Below are 22,995 nucleotides of genomic sequence, written 5' to 3'. Positions count from 1 at the left end.
TCTAGAACAATCTAGGCCTTTCTTCTCCGCCCAGGTCAACTTCGTTACAGTATCTATACAGGATCAACAAAAGGTCCTCTCCACTTTGCGCAGATTGCAATGAGGAGGAGGATTTCAAACATATAATAATGATATGTCCACGTTATGTGGTAGAAAGGAAACGAATGTTTGACGACATATACAGGTATTTAGATGCACCATTTCGCTACGAAGACATAATATTCTCCACCAACATTTATGTGCTTAATTCGATAGCAGAGCTAGCAATGAAATATGAATGTATTTAAAAGTTATAGAATGAATGCAAGAAAATGATTGCAGAAGATAAAGTGATAAACGGAGATTTTGTCCACCTGAATAATACCTGATTTAACACTTACATTAAATTTATCATGCAGTCAGATTTAAATCATAAATATCTTAGATTAAATAATCCCTTTCACTTACTGAAAGTCATTTCCCAGATCCGATTGGCCAATAAGAAATTCCCAGGAATTATCCTTAACCAAATTAAGTATGAATTTTTGCCAACTGTCAGCTGTAAGCTATGTAAACTTGACTTTTCGGACACTATAGCTCATTATCTTTTAGAATATATAGTATTTAATTTTTATAGAGTTAAATATTTGGGTCACCTTTGCTCCAGAATAAGTCTTTAACTGAATCATTCATTATAATTTAAAAATACCTTTTTTTCAAGACCTTCGCCCAACACAAGAAGTTTAACACTCGCCTTTCTGCAATCCCTCTCATTGTCCACCTTTAATCATCACTTCCGGACAACGCTAACCGTCGACTGAAATGGCGCAGGTACCACCTGATTCAGCGGAATAATAGACTCATTAAAGAGCCACCGTTAGGTGGTAACTCTATTCATAACACATCCAGTCATCTGCATTACTTGTTGCAGGGGCAATTGCACCTGCAGTTAGCCAACTGCAGAATTAGAATTATCTAACCTCAGAATTAGAGTGGCGTCAAGGTAAAAATCTTTCTTTAAAATAAAATTAAGACTCCGTTAAAGTAATAATAATTTTATATTAGAGAATATGAATTAGAAATACTCTCCTTCAAACACAGAAAATATAGCAGGTCAAAAATTATATTCAGTTTTAAATAATTTTCAAAAATAAATATAAAAATAAGACCCAACTCTCAAATTTTTTAAAAAAATTTGATGATTTAACTAACTGGCAATCGTGAGAACTTTAACGTTCAAGGTAACTTTTCAAATTAATGATTGGTAACTTCCTAGTAACCAAATAAATTATAAATTTACAAGTAATTCTTTGGCTCATCTTTAAGGCTTGCCCATTTTTTAGAATAGTAACTCAACACATAGGAATAGTAAAAGTGAATCACTTTGAAACTATGAGTGAGCTTTTCCAAAGTTTCCGGTTTGATGTGGGCGGAAGTTCTGAAAGGACCAAACGGAAGGGCTCTCTCACTCTTCTCCAATCTTCTTCTAGGCGTGTCGTTATAGCATTCCTTAAACATGTGATGTATTTGGCCAAGAGCGCACAAAATGTTTAACCTTTGATCATCATTTTTTGGACCCATCAATATATTGCGAACATCCTCTATTACTTCTTTTACATTGATATATTCTAATTTAATTAATGTTGTCAGTTTGGAACTCGTGCAAGCTTGATAGATGGCCCCTATCTTTGATACATAGTATTTGCGAGCAATAAATGCTCCGCTGAAGTTGATCAGCTGAGTTGTAGTTTCCATGGCGAAAGGATATATGTGCTGCCCTTCATAATGCCTAAAAGAAAGCAACATATCCAAATTATTCTCCTTGCAAAATTAATTTGCAAAAACAGTCTTCGTCCAGAATATCTAACGATCTGCTGATTTAGTTTATATATAAGTAAATGGGATGTAAATAAGATGAACTGCGGGAAGAGCAGGAGGAGAGAAGCTACCCAGCGGGAGCACTCTCTATATGGGATAGGGGAATGTGAAGAGGAGAATATGAGTAGGAGAGAGGAGAGATTTTAGTTCTTCAGACTGTAAGGAAGTTGCGGGGCCACTGGCGATTCAGTCGGCGAGTAGGATTGTTAGGGATGTCAGAGGAGGCGAGAGACTGTACAAGAGGATTTGAGCAAGTGGAGAGAGCAGTATGAAACTTGTAATATTTAGTCTTGGCGAGTTGGTCTATGAAGGGAGTGTTGAGTTCGTTGTGAAGAGTGAGGTTAGTCACTGTAGAAAGGAGCGTCAGCTATCTGTCGGAGGAGTTTTGATTGAAATGTTTGTACTGTCCGTATGTTTGTAAGTTTGGCTGAACCCCACAGCTCTAGTCCGTAAGTCCACATAGATTTAAGAATAGTATTGTATATTAATCGTTTGAGTTCAATCGGCAATTTAGAGCGTCGTCCAAGCAGTCTGTAGAGCAGCTTCGCACTTTTTGTCATTGCTTGTCTTTTAAGTCTAGTGTGTGGGTTCCATGTGAGTCTTTTGTCTATGTAGAGCCCAAGGTCTGTACAAGGAAGAGGATTGCTGTTGAAGAGGACAGGTGGACAGGAGCCCCGCCGGAGAGTAAACGTGGCATGCTGGCATTTCTGTGGGTTCATTTAAAATCCGCCACTTCTTTGCCCAGAATTCTATTTTATGTAAGTGTGTCCTGTAACTTGTATGAAGCTGATGAAGGATGTGTACTTGTGGCTAGTATGGCTGTGTCGTCTGCATATGTACAGAGTAGTGTAGAGGGTTGTACAGGTATGTCTGATGTGTATACTGTGTAGAGAACGGGACCAAGTATACTCCCCTGCGGCACTCCAGCCCCCCACTGTCGAGAAAGAAGAGATTGCGGAGCCAGTACTGACTTGAAAGAACCTATCTGAAAGATAGGAGCGCAGAATGAGGTAGTATGTTGAAGGAAGATGCTTTTTTAGTTTGAACAGTAATCCAGGATGCCAAAACGGTCGAAGGCCTGGCTTACGTTAATTATCTAATTTTAATTATTAAATATAAAATTGGAATACCATAAATAAATACTTTCTGATATAAATTTGGCTCAAACTTACAGTTAACTGTATTGTGATGGACAGAGAAGCTAATAGAAAATTTCTTAAGCATTTTATTCTAAAAGTTTATGTATAAAAGACACTTCTTCATAACGCAGAGAAACTGTGTTGTATTAGAATCTTGTACGCATTTCCGGGATTTGATAAGTGGTACGTTAAGATAGTAACTTGAAGAATAACTTATCTCTACCATATCAAACTTTTTACATATTTTAATCTACATAAAATAACAAGAAAAAGAAATTTACCTGTATAAAATGGTGTACACGGCCAATACATTGATTAAGCCAGTGAGAGTGAAATATGTTGGCACTACTGCAGTGACTTCCAGCAATGGTGGAACATTTTTCAATAAATATTTTTGGCAGTATTCAATTTTAGGCATAGGCCATCCATCTGCTTCATAAATTAGCAGGCAGCTGAAAAGAACTATGGTTTTAATTACCAATTTTTTTTTTTTCTAAATTAATTAGTTGAATTTTATTGTGTTTTTAATAAAAGATATTTTGGCTGCTCGTTGCACAATTGCAAACAACAGATCCAACGTTGGATGAAATAATAATAAAAACAAGTGAATCTTAGAAAAATATCTCAATTATCTAAAAAAGTGCGTTCAACAAAGTGGAATTCTCCAGGCATTTTTTTAAATTAATTTTATTAATAATTTTATTTTACAGTATTATTCATTGATATAAATTCAAAGGCAATATACAAATTTCCTTATTTTACCTTTCTCCTTCTGGAGGTTCTATCCAGAATGGTACAACCTTTTTTGGAGTTTTCAGATTTAAGCCATTCTTAAACTTGTTATAATGTTCACGTTCTTCTTCCGTTAATTCTTCTAGTAGATCTTCTTCATTGTAGACGTTCAAAGAATCTATTTTCTTTGCCAAAGATCTCATTTTCAAAAATTCCTTCGTTAATGGTATTGCAGGTTCGGAAAATAACGAACTGAAAAATGAATTAATACACTAAACTCTACTGCTCAGCGTTGTAAATAGTCCTAATAGATTTTTTTTTTTCAAAGTTTATCAAAATTGACGTTTCTTATTATTGAACGAATCAATTTCTCTATTCCATCTGTGCACATATCTTTAAGTTCTTTACAAGCATTTTTTGTTAAGCTTCTTACGCTTTAATCGTGAGAATGCCTACGATAAGAGAATCAAAGAGATATGTCTATTCTCTTTTGCTTGTTAAATTATGAAAACTAACCCAAACTATCGACCGTACTACGATCAAGATCGGAATATAATGTAAGAAATAATATGGTGACTCTTAAGAGAAGAGTCAGAGCCAGGAAGAATCAAATTGAAATTCCGCTTCACACACTTTCCTGAATAGGACAGCATAATTCAAGAATCCATCCACGTAAACATACAGAACACGCTTCAGCAAAATAAAGAACGCACGAAGCAAAAAAGGAGCTGGATCAGACGAACAGCTCCAAATTTGAAATTGAAGAATTCAGATATTCAAAATAATAATTTCAAAAACTTTAATGGAGTTTTAGTACTGTTGGCACGTAATGAGAGATTCATCCAACGACCTTAAGTTTGTTTTTTGTTTTTAAAGGACTAAACCACTCAAAAATGGCCATATTTACCAGCTAGTGTTCCGAGACTAAGTTCAATCGTCAATCTATGTATTGCGATTTCAATTTATCTAGCTGATACAATTGACTATCTAATTCTACAATTTTATTTACACATATTCCCGTTATTCTACTCATTATCTGGCAACAGAAGTGCACTGTAACTAATCTATTTTCAGTTTTTCTTAGAAACAGATTTCAAGGTTTTCCTTGAACAAGTTATGCCTATTGCGAATAAATAGTTCTAAACACATTTATTTGAAACTTCTCCTGGAAAAAATTTAATTAAGACCACTTCTAGGATTGAAGGGGAATTTTGTGGATTCCTCTAGAGTTCAAAATTTTGGCAGGTTTTTTTTTGCGGCTTTCTCGAAAATTATTCCTTTAACCAGTTAAGGGTGGAATTTAGTTTTTAAAAAACCCCCCACAGTGTGCGGAATTAAAATCAGACAATGACATGTATACACGTCGAATGCAGGGCAAAACAACCAAAAATTTACAACGTCGTAATAGTCACTGCAAGAGACTTTTTCTACAATTTCTGGGGCTTGATTCTGTGCTCATTCAAAATCTTGCACCGCTTCACGTATGCATTGCTCTAGTTAACTAGAGACGCAAGAGCTTTTATAAGGAAGGAAAGAGCTTCGAATTGTGTGCCAAATGCTCGAACTGAGGTCTGAATCTCTATCTAAAAGGTAAAAACGGCATTGCACAAGGGTTGAGAGCTTCTATTTGTGTGAGGTAATTCCCAATCTCTAATGCGGAGACCAAACATGTACCAACCACTTATCATTTAGCTGACTCCCTCCACTCCCCTCCGTATAAAATACTTGGCAATTCTATCGGTAAGTTAAAGGAAACAACCCACCAAATAATATTCTTATTGTATTTTATTAAAATTTCGAGTTTTTATAGTTAATGGCAATTTTATAATTCACAACATGTATACACGTCGAACACACCGTAACAGAGATTTGGTTTGACGTGTATACACGTCAATCACGCTTAACTGGTTAAAATGGTTGTAATTTGTGATAATTTTTTTTTTTTTTAAATATTTTATTTAAAAATTCTTAAGTTTCAATATATGTTATATTCATTTTAACTTCTTAAAATGGCCTCGTGATCTTCTCTTATCGTGAGAGCAAAGCACGTTACTGGAGTGGCACCACTGGGTGTCTTCTCCACTCATGATTTCCTGTTATTTCTTTTTTCTTTTACCATAATTGCTTGTTGCAACAACTGTTGCAGTGGTAAATTGCAATAAAAGATTAACACAAAAAACTTCTTAAAATATCATTGTAATAATTATTATAAATTTGAATTTGAATTACAGTTTTTGTCCCAAACTGGAGAATCCCAAACAGTTACAAAATCAAAATTTAAAATGATCAATGATACATGAAAGCTCATTGGATTTTTTTTTAAAATAAATGTTTTAGAAAATTATTAAAAATTAGTGGTGCACCTAAAATGTTAGCCAATTACTACTATCGCAAATAATATTGAACATTTAAGAGTATTTAGTTAAAGTGACAAGATAGTTGGCCGTCGGTATTTTGCAAGCTGTTAGAATGTAATATTGTATTTTGGGAAGACAACTACTAGAAAGTGAACTATATTGCAATTTAATTACATAATTCCAATAAGTCAAGTCCGTTCAAATTGTATCCTGTTCTAACGAGAACTTAGCCAAGGAATGTGGAGTTGATTCACTCAGTATTAATGGAAGTTCAGTTTCTCTCATTCTGATTGGTTTTCATTCATCTCACTACCCCAAATTTGCTACCGAGCTTATCAGTACTGGGAGATATCTGATGAACTGGGAAAAAAGTGTTTGTATCTCAGAAGGGAGGTTTCCTTTATCTTTTATGCCATAATCATTGTAATAAAAGCGAACTAATCACCTATTTTTTCAGGTGAGGCGTAACGTCCAACTATCAAATAGGGTGTCGTAGGCGGGGGCGGAAGCTCATACTTTACTGTAAACAATTTTTTCTACCAAATAAAAGTAGCCATACGCGGGGGATTCGAACTGGGGATCTCCCACTTACAAAGCCACGCTCTTGACCACTAGACCAACACCCGCCTCTCATCTTTATAATAATTACAACTGGAATAAAGCCATCAAAATACGCGTCAAACTTCACTGAATGGCTTTTTCAGTTTTTGTTTTTTTAGAATTTTCCAAAAAAGTCCTAGACGAGTGACTCTAGAAGAATTGGAGGGACCCAAAGTACCATTTCTTGTGAATCTTATTGTGAACTATACTGGGTGTACACGGAGGACATGTTGAAACTTTGGGAGGTGATTCAGCAGCTCAATTGAAACAAAAAGTATTCTATTCACTATGGCTCGATTCTCAGTAGTGTCCAAGATATTTGCATTTTTAACTTTTCCGTCGATATTCGCGTTTTTCACCATAAAAACGGTCGTAACTTTTCTGTCTCTTAACCTACAACAAATCTGCTTATTCCAAACGAAAGAGCATTAAATTTCCTATAAATCTGCTTAAACCAGAGCCTCAAAACGTTTCTTATAAACAATGAAATTTTTACTTTAATGTCTAAAAAAATTTGTTCTCAATGATTTCTGTTAAAATTTTCAACTGTATTTTTTTCAATGATTAATGAATCAAGGAATCACCCAATTAAAGAAAAAGTTGCGCATTTATTGAGCTTCAAGACCATTTGAAACTTGTATGTTTTTAATAAAACCTGACCCCGAATAGAGGAATGCAAATGCAGAAAACTGGGATGTTGCGTAACCGCAAATAAACGTTAATTTACTCGTACGTCAATTTTTGGAGAAAGAACAAGAAGAGAAGTAACCATTTTAGTTTTGAACAATCATCTTCTATATATATAAAAATGAATGTGTGTCTGTTTGTTTGTTTGTACTCGATAGATTCAAAAACCATACATCCAATCGCTGTGAAAATTTGGGAAATTATTAGGTATATCCCCGGGAAGGTTTTGCAAATTTTTTTTAAAATCAGAGTTGGGGCTCTAGGTGCTCCCGAACAAATATCCCAAAAATATCAAAATAACATTTAATTAGTAATATTTGTTAAAAAAGTAACCATGAAAACCATGAAAAACAGTTTTTTGCAATTATTAATACGAGAATAAATTATACCGAAGATGGTGGAAAATCCATTAAACTAAAAGAACTCAACAATACTATTGATGTTGATAATCGTTGGGTAGTACCATATTCTCCATTACTACTAAAAACGTATAACGCACACATAAATGCTGAGTACTGCAATTCAGTGAAAGCGATAAAATATAGTTGCAAATATGTGAACAAAGGAAGCGATATGGGAGTGTTTAGAGTGGAAAATACAACTGCATCTAACGATGTAGTCACCCAATATCAACTGGGACGCTTCATAAGTAGCAATGAGGCTGTATGGCGTATTACCTGTATATCACTTTCCATTCATGAGCGATATCCAACGGTTGTTCATTTAGCAGAAAATGGACAGCGTGTGTACTTTACATCAGAAAATGTACGTGCAAGAGCAATGTCACCACCTCCAACAACATTAACTGAATTTTTCACATTATGTAGAAATGATACCTTTGCAAGGACACTACTGTACTCTGAAGTAGGGGTAATTTTATTGTTAATTTTCATTTCGTTGTATTGTATACATTTGGTCATTAATAAATTATGTTTGAGGTATCAAAACTGCCTTTTTGTTCAAACACAGCAACGTGTGAACGGGTACAGCTAGTTATTTAATAAAACGGAAGTAAATAATGTAGTAGCAATAAAACAGAGTAGTAATAAAATACAATAGGTAGGCACCTACCTATTGTACAGTTCTGCAGTTTTACAATCTGAATAATTGTCACTTTTGTTGCATAGTTGCAGAAGAAAAAGGGCACTTACTTAATTATTAGTTGATATTCCCTTAAAATATGATTATTCACACGGTTTCTGGGTTGTTTGTTAATATATACGATAAAATTGAACAATTCTTTTTGAAAATAATTAAAACAAATCTTTTTCTTACGATGTAAGAAATAGAAATTCTTACAACAGCACGGTATATCGCACACTGGACACAAGAATTTAAAATGATGCGGTTTACAGTTTTCACATTTTGGAAATAGCATCGTTTTGTGTACAGTTTCTTTGATTGAGTTGTACATTTTGGGTTTTTTTTTTATTTCACTGTGCACTAATTTGATGAAGCTCTAATTTAACATGTTTTGTAGATTATCAACTACATATATTAATTATTTATTCTAAGATAAATCTTCAAAAAGTCTCAGCTATAGTTACAATAATTATTTTGTAATTATCATATGTGATTAGAGTTTGCTAATTTAACGCTCCTTTTTTTTGCACTAATTTATTGTATAATATATATTTTCTTCCTTAATGCAGAATGTCTGTAAGAAATATATTTTCAGCCTGGCATTTATGTATCATATAGTCTGGATATCGTTCTACGAACCTACACAGAAATGAAACATATTTGAAAAAGACTATTTTCCATTTAATATACGAGGTATGTTCAAAAAATAAGGTGAATTTTCAAATTTCGCGGGCTACGTACATTCGAATTTCGATTGTCTTTTTTTTTTATGTTGGTACACTTGTCTCGAACATATTTTCAAAGTTGTAGCTATATAGCATGTTTAGTTTGTATGTTAGAGGCATAAATAAGACAAGTGTTTTGCGAGTTCGGCGATTTTCTTCTGTCGAAAAAAATGGATCAACGAATTTGCATCAAATTTTGTGTAAAAAATGGAATTAAGTGTTAAAAAACACTTGAAATGTTGAGAGTGGCGTACGGTGAGAGTATTCTGTGTCAAAAAAATGTTTACAAGTGGTACAAGCTTTTCACAGAAGGTCGAGAAGATGTGAATGACGACGCTCGCCCTGGACGCCCCAGCACATCAACAACCGATGAAAATGTTGAGAAGAATCGTCGAATCACAATTAGAGAAGTTGCTGAGGTTGTCGGCATATCGGTTGGTACATGTCCTGTAATTTTTTCGGAAATTTTGGGCATGAAGCGTGTAGTAGCGAAGTTCGTTCCAAAATTGCTGAATTTTGATCAAAAAAACCGTCGCATGAGCATCGCTCAGGAATTGTTGAATGACATTATCATGTTTCAGCCACCGTATTCACCAGATTTGGCGCCCTGCGACTTTTTCCTGTTCCCATGATTGAAGAGACCCATGAAAGGACGGAGATTTGCGACGATTGAGGAGATAAAAACCGAATCGCTGAGAGAGCGCAAGGACATACCAAAAAGTGCATATCAGAACTGTTCCGAGGATTGGAAAAAACGCTGGCACATATGTATTATATCTGAGGAGGACTACTTTGAAGGAGACAAAATAAAAATCGATGAATAAATAAATATTTTTTAAGAAAAATGAAAATTCACCTTATTTTTTGAACACACCTCGTATTTCTTAAGTTTTCTCTTATGTTTTTTTTGTATAAATTTCTCTTATTTTTCGCGAGAATTAATTGTAATCATGCAGAGTTTTGATTTTCAGTTTTTATCGAAAGTATCCGTTTTGGTCCCTTGGGTACCAAAAATATTTGATATCTGTTTTTTTCTCTGTTTCATTCTCTGAGAGAGTGAGTGTATGATTATATTTATCTATAATTCCGTAATTCAAAAACCGAAAAATTACTGAATGTTTAGCTTTGGTGCCAATAGAGACGCTACGACAAGATTTTAATCATAATCGACCAACTAAAGTATCGCTTTACTGGTTCGATTCATTTATATGTGATGTATTTTTAAAGTAAGCGCCGCTTCGAAATTCGGCCGCTGAAATGCTGCGGTCAGTATTTGTCGCATCTGCGCTGTGTGTACCTAAATCTGATAAGACGGCAACATTCGACCGTTTTTAAGAAGAAGAAAGAAAATAAATTTATTATCCTGGGACTATTGTCCCCTAAGAATAAATACAAGTGTAGTGGAGGCCCTATTAGTTTGGCCTTTATTTTAAATATTTATAAATAAAAATAAGTATTTACAAAAATGAATAATTAAAATTAATAAAATAAAAGAATACAGATAGTTTAGGAGAAAGCTGTTTAGAAAGGAGATAACTGAACACAAGGGACTTAATGATGGAAAGGGTAGGAGCATGACGGACAAATGAAGGTAAGGAGTTCCAGAAAGAGGTAGCGCGTATTAGAAAGGATTTGTCAAAGGATGAAGTACGGTATGAAAGAATATAGAGATCAGAGAAACGAGATCTAGTATCACGAGAATGGATGGAGAATTTGAACTTGGAAGAGTTGGAAAATATAAGATGGACTTTGAGATTGGATAACTTGGAAAAGGAATGGAGCCAAAAAATACTGGCGGTGGTAAACAGGATCGGTAGATTCTAGTAGCTAGCTCCTGCACATTGCTTGATAAAGGATGTCTGGACACTTAGGACCCCGTAGTAATGCGAAATGCGAGAGTCTCTGGAAATACTGAAAATAAATCTTATGAAGCCGTTTATGAAGCGCTTGAGCTTAGCTTCAATATCACCAGAAAGACCGCTATACACTAAGCAACCATAGTCGATATGGGGGAATATAAGAGAGGAAACTAGGAGTTGCCGGGTCTTAATTGGAAAAAGGTGACGGGAACTATTAAACTGCTTTAGGATGTGGATGGAGCGGCGAGATATTTGGCAAACATGGTTTTTCCAGGAGAGGTTTTGGTCAAAAGTGATACCGAGGTTCTTCACAACTTTTTACGTTTGCTTGTAAGTAATTAAAATGCCTCCGCCGATTGAGAATCTCGCTGACTTGTAAAATCACGCGCTGTGATTCGTTTTCTTAGTGCTAAAGATGTGAAAGCGGCTGAAATTCATCGTGAGATCTGTTGGAAGTTTATGGAGAAAGCATTGTGAGCAGTGGAATGGTACCGGAAATGGGTTAGAGCTTTTAAAGATGGCCGCGAAGAATGTTCATGATGTCCAGGAACGAATTGGGCGGCCTTCAGTCATTACTGAAGATCTGGTGCAGAAAGTTGACGAAAAAGTGAAAAAAGAGTGACTACCGCTTGTTTCTGCATTTGAAAGTGCATCTGGATGGTCAGCGCCAGTGTGCAAAACTTAACGAATTTTTGTTCTTTATATTTACGCCTAACTTGTAGCCCTTTATGTTTAGGGCTACTTACTATAAAATAGTTAACATATTTTAAAATAGTTAAAATAGTTTGGGCAGTGCATGTCCCGTGAATTATAAACAACATTCCCATCCTGGTTTCTGTTCCACAATTACTTTGGTACAGAATTGGAAAAAAGAATTCACGTAAAAGATTGAAACGCTGATCACACGATACAGACTGCTTCTTAAACTGTAACAATCTCTGATTTGTAACCAATATGAATTGAAGTGAGGGGCTCAACCGAGCGAAAGAATTTCAAAAAAAATCCAATCATTACAATTCTAAATACTTTGCAAAATCTACCAAGCTTCATTACAGCGTATCTAAGCAAAAAACTCTGATAATACTGTAGTTGTGCATCAAATGCTTCACCATAAAGCTGATTAGAGAAGTACTTTTGTAAAGCAGCATTGCTTTTATGAATAGCGGAAATAAATAAATGTTGAAAAAAAAAAAAAAATACTGTCGTAATATTAAACTGGCTACGGTCAGAACGTTTCCACTTTCTGTAACTTCTAGCGTTTGCCTTTAGGCAACACAGTTTCGAATTAGTGTAAGAACAAGAAATATAGTTTGGCAAAAAGGGAGGCTACAAAAAAAGAAGAAATGACAGACAAAGCTGGCACTTTATTGAATTGATGTTCCCAGCTGGAGCTTAGAAGGTCTCCCTTCACCCTTAGCCTGCAATTCATAAGAGGCTTTTTAAGGCCTATGCTCCACATGGTGTGGCACGAGCCTCTTTATTACATTTCCCTCTTCCACATTTACCTCTTTATTGCGCTCTTTAAGAGCGTTACTTCTAGGACTTGGTCTTCTACCAAGCGAAAAAGAATCCAAGTTTCTACCTTTAACACCATCACTAAGAAAAGTAGAAGATTCCTGAGCTTCTAGACATTTTAGAAATGGTTCACAAGATAATGTTCTCTTTAACCTAGATGGCCCTAATTACTTTTGGAGATTCCGTTAGGCTTATTTTCCAGAATTGACTGGAAGAATGCCATTCATTTATCCAAAACTATACAATACCTACATACGAAATATCAAAATAATTTTCTTAAGGCAGATCCATTTTATTTGCAATGATTTTTTTGTTTTATAAGCTCAAGGTAAGCAAAATAGGGCTTTTTGATGAAGATATTTCATAATAATAAGTAAATAATAATCTATAATTACAGTATTTCCTTAAATTGAAAGCATTCGTGTTTATTTGTTCAACACAATAGTTTTTGTTTTTTTTTTCAGTTTTTTTCTATCGGAAATCGGACCACCGCGGGGGAATCCATGCGCTAACCGCGGAGCTGATCGCTAACTTTATTATTATTATTAGACGGACACTTTTAATCCTAAATGGAACTGTTTAATTGACTGATGAAAACCTGAAGTGTTCATCATCCTTAATTTCGATATCCTGTCGAGAGTGGGTAGTTTCTCTCCTCCAGCTGTTCAAATCTATCTTCTCTATTTTCTTATTAACTCATTGTATATGTTTATACAGATTGTAAATGACTAAATAGGCGCCACGGTAGCCGAGCGGTTAGAGGCGAGACCTGTGAAGCTAACATGTATTGTGGTACTGGGTTCGATTCCCGGTCTTAGCCTTGGATTTTATTTAATTTGTAAACTTAGTACACAAATGCTATTAGTGTAGTTTAGAAATTTTATTGTAAACATTCCTTTAAAAATTCATATTAGGGCACTTTTGAAAGAGAGGTGAGAGAGGGTACCTTTCAAAGTGCCAGTTCCAGAAGTTGACGCACCTTAAATTATTAAAAATAATAATAATAATAGGTGGTAATTATTTAAATTTTAAATTGAATTCCAAAGTTGAAGATAATTCTAAATTAATTTGGTTGATATTTTGAGATATTATTAATAAATGGTTTCTATGAGTTCCCCTAAACTTCATATTTACACAGTAAGTCGATAGCACAGATCGATAAAATGTATTGAGATAATTTTTTAGGAGTAATCGTTTTAGGACGGTTCTGGCGACGGCTGTAGTTAGACTTCCTACTAATGACACAATGAATCTCATTAAAAACTTTAGTAAAACAATCTGTTTAATAGGTTTAACGAGCGGAATTAATTTTATTGAAATTTGAAATCACTCCACCGTTCAATGGGGGACTCCTAGTTACAGATATTACTTCGACCTCCCTTGAGAAAAAGGGATGCTACTCTGGAGTGTTTTATCAGTGTGAAACAGACCTTCGATCGGGTTGGCACACTGACCTTCTTTGTAGGCAAAAGGGCATCCATTCAGCCTCAAATTTCATTAATTTAGAGTCTTTAATTGACTGTTAGAGAGTATCGAGTGGTTCTTTTCTAAGTTTATGTGGAAGCCGGAGTCAACACACTCTTCAGCCATGTACTGAGTCTACTCTTCTATTTATGTAGAGAACACGGCCAACTTATACCTCAGCTAAGATCTTGTAATAGCACATGTGAAGCTAGTCTCACCTGACCTGTATAGAATTGTCCATAAAACTGATACCTAACTCTTCGCTGCATCATTCCACTTAGAATCCTCATATATCACATAAGAAGGGGCTGGTGTTGGTCTAGTGGTCGAGTGTGGCTTTGTTATTGGGAGAACCCCAGTTCGAATCTCGCGTATGACTACTTTTTATTTATTGGAAAAAATGGTTTATAGTAAAGTATGAGCTTCCGCCCCCGTCCACGACACCTAATTTGTAGTTGGACGTTAAGCCCCGCCTGAAAAAGTAGGCAATTACTACTCGTATATGTTATATCATATAAGAAGATAGTTCCCAACAACGCTTCCAACGACTAAAAAAGGCTTATTAGATGTCAGATCAAAACTCTCCCTGAACAGCAGATGATTTATGTAAGCATATTAAAGCCTGACAAGGCCTACAGCTTCTACTAAATGCTGAAACCTCCAAAGAATCTCCAGATCTTGCAGATTACTTTGTTAGTTGACGCTCCTTTTTTTGTGACAACAATCGAATCATTCATACAGACTTGTAAGTTTCTTTTCAACCCTTAAATTGCAAAAACTTGCTAAAGATAATTCCACATTAAATTAGAATCTCCTCCCAAACCATTATTAGTACATCCACGTTTTTCTAGGACCCTCCTAGACATCTTAAGAGGCGGTAGAACCCTCGGTTTCCGGACAAGACAATTTTTGTCCCCTCCTCAAACTTGATTGAAATTTACAACTGCAGGTACGATTGCTACAGCGTTCAAGTACATTTAATTTTGATATAATAACATGTGAGAAGTTACCACCAATTGGTTGCTGTCCAGTGAATAAATTTTAGTGACCTTCACTGCCAACTCAGTCGAAGGTTGGAGTTTCCAGGTAGTGTAAAAGATGAAAGCTGGTCAGTGAGAGGATTGGGGTGTTCCTTGTATGGCGCGATGATTATAATCTTGAATGAAAGGGTACTTTTTGATCAGAATGAATGGTTCTGTTGGAGATGCAGTGGGAGCATTCGTATTACAGAGCAGAATTTGCGATTTGAAGTCGATAATGCTTGGCTGAACCCCACAATTCGAGTCCACATGTCCAAAATAGCTTTCATTGGCGCGATGTAAATTAGTACTTTGCTTATTTTAGCGACAAAAGTGATGACAAATCAATCTTTATTTGCAAAAATTATTTAATCTTTAAATTTTATGACACAATGAAGCAACAAGCAGCATTTAGGGCACCATATAAATACTAGCCCATTAAACTTTAATTATAATAATTAATTTAATTGAAAGAAGATGTTTCTAGAATTTTATTATCTCCCAGTTTATTTATGTGATTTTTTAATTATTATTATTATTAATTATTTTAATCCTGTTTGGCGAATTAACTTGCTTTTCAAATATTTAAACAGACTGTAATCAAGATAATGTAAACCCCCTTTAAAAAATTCAAACACAACTTTTTGGACGTTTTAGCTGATAAAAAAATGCTGTGCAAAGTTAAATTATTAAATTAAGTATTGTTCATTTATTGATACACTAAATAAATTCCAGCATTTCACATATTTCTGTTTAATTTTTAATTTGATGGGATCCACTTAGATTCCCTACTATTGTTCTTCTCTACATTGTTCTATTTTGGGTCTTCATCTGCCTTTAATCGTCTGGCATAGTATTGAAATTGCAAATTTTGTCATTTTCTCCCCACCTTATTTAATGGATGAAGTTAGTTAACTTCGAAGTTTGCTAGAAGTGGAACCCTACAGCTTCTTGAGCATTTTTATTTCGCAAGTTTGAAATGATTCCAATACTTCTCTTTTTCAGTTGTAAGAAAGTTAAGTTTCCTTGAGAAAATAGCCTCATAATATTATGCTAAAACTAACACTTTCATATCTCGTTCGTATTCACTCCTATTGTGTTAGAAAGTGGATAGGTTTTTAAAAATAATGGATTTTTGCATCCAATATAATTTCAATATTATTAATTAATCCGCTGAAAGTTTACATAATAATTATTTTTCAATTATATTTAATTAATTGTTAGTTTTTAATTAATTTAAGTTCAGTTAAGTGAGTAGATGACAATTGAAAGAAAAGCAAAAAAAACATTGAGTAGGTGTTTAGTTAGGTTCAGTTTATTTGATCTGTTCCAAAACAAATTATACTAATTGCTTTATTTTCAAACATTTAAGTTTTAATTAATTACTTTTGGAATTGCTGGAATTAAGTCTAATTAGACTAAGTGTATGGTAAATACACTTAGTAAATGATGTCTCCGAGTGGCTAGTTGACAGAGTATTCAGCATTTTGATTATTTAAAATTTGTCTTAATAGAGTTCATAATTTTGATTTATAAAGAAGTTCATCAAGGAAGTGAAAGAATCATAAGAGCGAGATCTCACTCGTTCTAAAAGAAGCAATGGCCACCACTTGGCTCTTTTCTAGGTTCCAGGATGCCGAAGATCGAGAGTTCCGATTCTCTCCTTGAAGTTCCTCCTCTTTTTCACTGGATCAGAGCGATTCCGGATCAGAGACTTTGTTCGCTAAGTTATTGCGACCCATCGAGATAAACCAGCTTCTTATCATTTTTATTTTTTAGAAATACTTCGTTTACTATCACTAAATTAGACTCAAACTACCCTAAAACGGATTTTTTTCGTCGAAATAAAAAATTTAACTTGATCTCTATACTTTCCTTGTCTAGTTAAGAGTAAAAATATGGAACAATACACTTTCTTCTTCATTGTGGCCACTCAGGAGGTTGTTTCTAGTTGCGGTCTAAGGTATATTGGTAATGCAGGCCACGGGAACAGACAAGAATGGGTGAAGAAGAGAGGAAGCACTCTCCAATATATGCAAGAAGCACACTTGAGCCGCCTCAATTGGGGCGGGTCCTCTTTCTACCCGGCTCCCCAGCATTAGACGGACCCTCATACTTCAACCATAATTCCAAAGAAGCATGCTCGCTACTCTACTTCTAAAAAATAAAAAAAAAAACATTCCCAATCCTCCTCTTAAGAGTGGCTTGCCATAGGGGTTGCCAGCTAGGGAAAGTGAAGAAGGAAATTGATTTTTTATTGGTTGCCACTGAGGCGGCAGTCAACTCTCCTCCGCCGCCAAGTGGCTTCTTCTTCTGATCTTGAATTACAGCTCCTACCCTGGCTCATACATTGGGGGCTCAGTGTACACGCTTCACTTGCCCCAGGGTTTTGTTCCCTCCATCATTCATATCTACATCTTCAAAATACTCATTTCCAACCCTCAATCCCTCGGCAATAAATCTATTTATTTATTTACGACATGTTTAGTTCTCTTTGTCAACACGCGCATTGGCAACTTTTTTTTTTTAATTCTGTCCTTGACGGGTATTTTCACAGCAAAAAGGATTTATTTCGGAATAAAGAGATGATGAAAATTGCTTTTTCATTTTTTCTTTATTTAAGATAGGCCATGTTGAAAAGTTTTTTGTACTGAACGCAATTTAAATCAATCAATATTCCTATTTTTTTTTTTTTTAATTTCATTTCTTGTTAGATAAGGTTTTGCATGTTAAACTTTCGATTTCGTATTTCCGTTTCGAAGTTTCCGTTTCGAATTTTATCTCTAGCTTAGTTGCTAACCGATGCTTGTATAACAAGATCTGTATCAAAACCGGACTGCTGGAAGCACCAACTGCTGAATCAGTTCATTTTAAAATATTTTTCAAAAGCTACTCTAATGATATTCTTTTAACTTATTATATTTGCATGAATTTATAACTTTTATTTGAATCATATTTCCAAGGAAATTCAATTTGGGGCACTTTATTGAGAGGGAGGTAGTAAAGAAGTGTCATTATGTTAATTGTACCGTGTTACCACCATTACATTGGTAAGAATCAAATTTGGTATTTTTGTATTTTAAAAGTGCGTTTCTATCCGGCGGGGCTCCTGTCCACCTGTCCTCTTCAACAGCAATCCTCTTCCTTATACAGATCTGGTGCGCTACCTTGGGCTCTACATAGACAAACGACTCTCGTGGAACCCACACACTAGACTTGAAAGACAAGCAATGACAAAACGTGCGAAACTGCTTTACAGACTGCTTGGACGACGCTCCAAATTACCCATTGAACTCAAACGCTTAATATATAATATTGTCCTCACACCTATGTGGACTTACGGACTAGAGCTGTGGGGTTCAGTCAAACCTACAAACATACGGACAAATATTCAGTCAAAACTACTTCGACAGATAGTTGACGCTCCTTTCTACGGTGACTTACCTCACTCTTCATAACGACCTCAACATCCCATTCGTACAACAACTCGCCAAGACTAAATATCACAAGTTCTATACTGCTCTCTCTACTTGCTCTAATCCTTTCGTATAATCTCTCGCCTCCTGTGACATCCTTAACAATCCTTCTCGCCAACTTCTAGCCAATGGCCCTGCGATTTCCTTGCAGTCTGAAGACCTAAATCATTAATTAATATCCTGTAGAGAGTGCTACCGCTGGGTAGTTACTCTCCTCCTGCCTTACACGCATTCATTTATCCTATATATTCCTATTTACTTATTGTACAATATGTATATACAGATTGTAAATAACGGAATAAATTTTTTTAAAAAATAAGTAAAATCATATATTCTGTTAATAAATTTCCTGATGTTTTTATAAATATTTTGGTTTAGATTTTTGAAAAACATGAATTTAATAAGTTGTGAATTCTTCTTTTCACACATATATGTAAATCTGATTTTATTTTTTGTAAATAAAGACTTTCTTCTTCTTCTATTTAATTGAAAAATTTTGAATTTTTGCAAACATACAAAATGGTAGCGGTAGAATTGTTGGGACATTACAAAACTACCTTAAACGAGGTACCGAGATAAAGTATCCACTGAGATACTGGTATCTTTGAAGGGGACAGCCTAGTTCAGCACCACGACCAATTCTAGACTAACACATACACATATAGTGCCGAACACAAAGGTAGGGTAGCGTTATCTCCAACAAGAAATACTCCTCTTGTATTGCGTGTTGCCAACATTGAGTGAGATAGAGCTAATGTCCCCAGATCGGCAATAACCTTGCTATTTATTGAAGGTTGGGTATATACTTGTTCCATACTCTCTGCCCACTTTACTAGCTTACCCTACCAAACAACGCCATCAGCTTTACACTGTTCAGCCAACAATGTTACAGGGCTGCATTGTACGTACCCTACAGAAACTTACCCATTACCCTCTCAACTGGATTTGTTACCGACCATTAGGCGCCCTTGCCTTAATCAAACATTGCTACCTTGTTCTATTTGTTACTTAGATACATTATATTTGATTTCTACCTTTACAGTTTCGTTTTAACTGTAAAGGTAGCGAATCAAAACGTTCATAATATTTGTTGCCATGTATTAGGTTAGGGTCGCACATGAATTTGTACCAGCTGAATTCCTTTTATCAGTTAATGGCCAATTATGTTAATTGTCTCATGGGTTATCTTTAATTTAAATAACTAATTCAAGTATTGCAATTACGTCAAATTTGTAATATCAAGTTTTCACTATAATGATCCAACTAGAAGTCCACTGAATATAAAAAATAGTGTTTTTTTTTAAAAATAATTAGTCTGAATATTTAGATATATCTCTGTATTAAAATTCCAAAGAATCGCTGTGTTTGTATTATTTCGAACTTAAGAAGGGCTGATTGAACATGTAACCCACCCATCATTTCATCATTCTTCGTTAGCTTTAATATGGCGTACAGAAGAAGTAATTTCCTTAGTAACTTCTTGTATGTACATGCTCTTCAGGAATCAACACTCGCAATATTTACTTGATATGTTCATTATAAAGGCCCAATTAGATCTTAGAAACACCCAGAGCAGTTAATATCAATTCTATATTTCTCCATTCAGAACAGTTACTTGTAAAAATTCGCTTCTAATTCAATCCTCTTTATTCTGAAACTCTTTACCACCATCTTTAATCAATAAAACTACAATAGCAACATTTAAAACTAAATTGTATAATTAATGAATGCAGTAACTACTCAAAATTAACGCCAAATAATAAGTTCAGTTATATTTATTATTATTTAAATTTAATTTTAATAGTTAATTAATCCAATAACTATTATTGTTACATAATTAACTAAATAACATAGTTATATATAAAGGTCTATCAGTTTTGAAATGAAAGCTTAAAGTGTTTAATTTCTTTTATTTATGGTATTTTTTCCTATTGTCCTTAAGGAATATTGTCCTTATTAACAGTTAAGCGTGGAATTTAGTTTTAAAAACCCACCACAGTGTGCAGAATTAAAATCAGACAGTGACGTGTATATATGTCGAACGCAGGGCAAAACAACCAAAAGTTTACTACGTCGTAATAGTCACTACAAGCACTTTTTCTGCAATTTCTGGGGCTTGAGATTACAGAGCATTCTGTGCTCATTCAAAATCTGTACCGCTTCACGTATGCATTGCACCAGTTAACTAGGGACGCAAGAGCTTATACAAGGAAGAAAAGAGCTTTGAATTCATGCTCTACTGAGGTCTGGACCTCTATCTAAGGTAAAAACGGCATTGCACTAGGGTTGATAGCTTCTATTTGTGTGCGTAATTCCCAATCTCTAATTGGCGGAGACCAAACATGTACCAACCACTTATCATTTGGCTGACTCCCACCGACCCCCTCCGTATAAATACTTGGCAGTTCTGTTGTTAAGATAAAGGAAACATCCCACCAAATAATATTCTTATTGTATTTTATTAAAATTTCGAGTTTTTATAGTTAATGGCAATTTTATATTTTTCACGAGTATACACGTCGAACGCGCTTAACTGGTTACGGAATATGTGTTAACTAATGTTTATTTCGGATGCTTTAACGTTGTAATGTTTCTTGGTTATCTGCCTCTCCTTTTGGGAGAATTAATTAAAATAAATCATTATGCAGATTAGCACCTCAGGGACAAATATTTTTTAAAAAAGGCTATCTAGTAAGCGATCATTGCCGCTTTGATAGCTTATAACGTTTCTCAATGGTTGGTTGTTAAAAAAAGGCAAAAAGAATATGAAAAAGCAAAGTTTATTTGTCGCTAATTGAGTATGTTATTAAAGTATTGAAACTTTCAACGTAGAAAATCACTTAATCATTAATAATGTAAATAGTTTAAGTAAGTTAATCTGACAGGTTAGTCTATGCTTGACTGTATAAGGCGCAGAGCGTTGTTACGTTGAATAATGTATTCTTAAAGTTGGCACCGGTTTGAGGCTTTAATGTTCCTCTGTTAGCGCCAGGCAATTTGCCTTTCATGTGTACGCATGTGTGCGCTAGTCTAGGCTTAAACGCCTCTTGCTCGCCCGCTAATGTACAATATCCTTCCTGAGTTGTACACATTAACTCTTCCTCTCACTTGGATGTGTTGCCAGTGTTGTGGTAATAGTACGCCTTTAGTCGTCGCCAATTTGAATAGCGCGCATACGTCATAGAAGGATGGTTGCTTTTGCTGTTGCTTCAGTGCAAATCTGCTACGTCTACCTTTATACCTCGAACTTGGCATGCTAATAGTAAGAGAAAACTACTTGGCTGACAGCTAGTCCTGCCGCTTCACTAATACTCCCTGAAGAACTACTACCTTTCCACTGGTTTCGAATACTTATCTCTTCCTAACACACGCCCAACGATTCCAAAGGTCTCGCACATAAACTAATTCCATCTACCGCCATATTGATTTCATTGTGGGTGCACGAGTGGTACATTTCCTTCCAGCACTTGAGCGCGTCCTCCGCCTCTTCTCTTCTAGAAAGTTTCTCAGGCATTCTGTATGAGATTTTCTAATTGTTTGCTCCATTTGATGAAACCGCAATTGAACTAATTACTTGGTACCAGTGACAATTTGATTTTCACCAATCTTTCTCACTTATTTGCTGTTCCGTTTTTGAATCCATCACTAAAAATTGCTTTGTTTAACGCATCAATACTGATCAAGATCTGGCTTTAGCTCCTCAACATCCGAGAAAGCTACAGCTATTGCAGTATACCAATTTCGTTAAATCAGTATTTCCAGGAGAACAAAACCTTTCGAAATCGTAGGATGCGGTTCAGCTTTCTTATTCTAGTTTAATGAAGGAACACAATGTACCATTCTTATATTTAGGGCTATGAATTATAATGTCTTACAACTAAAAAATTACTAATTAAGATCGATTATGATCGATCACACCAATTTTTAGGTGACGATTACCCTATGTACCCTGTAGATGTTTTTTTTTTGCGTTTATTTTTGCTACAATCAGCGCGTTGGCTAACAGTGATAGCAGTAACAACAAATAACAGAAGAATACGAGTGGAGAAGTTACCCAGCGGTAACACTCCAAAATAGGCTATTAGTCGCTCTCTTCACTTGAGAGGAGATCACGAGGCCACTGTCTCTTAAGGCGTCTTGTCGGGTTGTCAGGAAGAGTTCTAGAAGAAAGATTTTTAGCTAGAGGATTTATATGAGATTGCAGGTTGAAGTGGAGTTTTCTGTATTTTGTTTTAGCAACTTGTGTGACAAAAGGAATGTTAAGGTCAGTGTGTATAGTCAGGTTGGAGACATAAAATGGAGTGTGTACAATAGTTCGAAGAATTTTAGATTGTACAGATTGAATCCTTTGGAGATTGGATCGTTTGGTTGAACCCCACAGCTCTATTCCATACGCCCAGATGGGTTTCAAAATAGAAGTATAAATTAGTCTTTTGTTGTCCAGAGAGAGTTTTGATCTGTCGTCGAAGAGTCTTTTAAGTA

General features: G+C 35.1%; 1 protein-coding gene across 1 annotated transcript; it reads right to left on the bottom strand.

Moving 5' to 3' along the window:
- Positions 1-1,050: 1,050 nt before the first annotated feature.
- On the bottom strand, positions 1,051-8,920 carry LOC141451038 (uncharacterized). Its single transcript, XM_074122056.1, has 4 exons — positions 8,524-8,920; positions 3,759-3,980; positions 3,278-3,448; positions 1,051-1,768 (listed from the first exon to the last, which is right to left on the bottom strand). Exons 1-4 carry the CDS (start codon positions 8,784-8,786, stop codon positions 1,276-1,278), a joined length of 1,149 nt encoding a protein of 382 aa, XP_073978157.1. The 5' UTR covers positions 8,787-8,920; the 3' UTR covers positions 1,051-1,275.
- Between the last annotated feature and the right edge of the window lie 14,075 nt (positions 8,921-22,995).

This window comes from Rhodnius prolixus, unplaced genomic scaffold (genome assembly GCF_049639745.1).
Source record: "Rhodnius prolixus isolate KJV_2025 unplaced genomic scaffold, Rpr scaffold_8, whole genome shotgun sequence".
In the NCBI taxonomy this organism is placed as follows: Eukaryota; Metazoa; Arthropoda; class Insecta; order Hemiptera; family Reduviidae; genus Rhodnius; species Rhodnius prolixus.
This window is presented reverse-complemented; position numbering and strand designations above follow the sequence as displayed.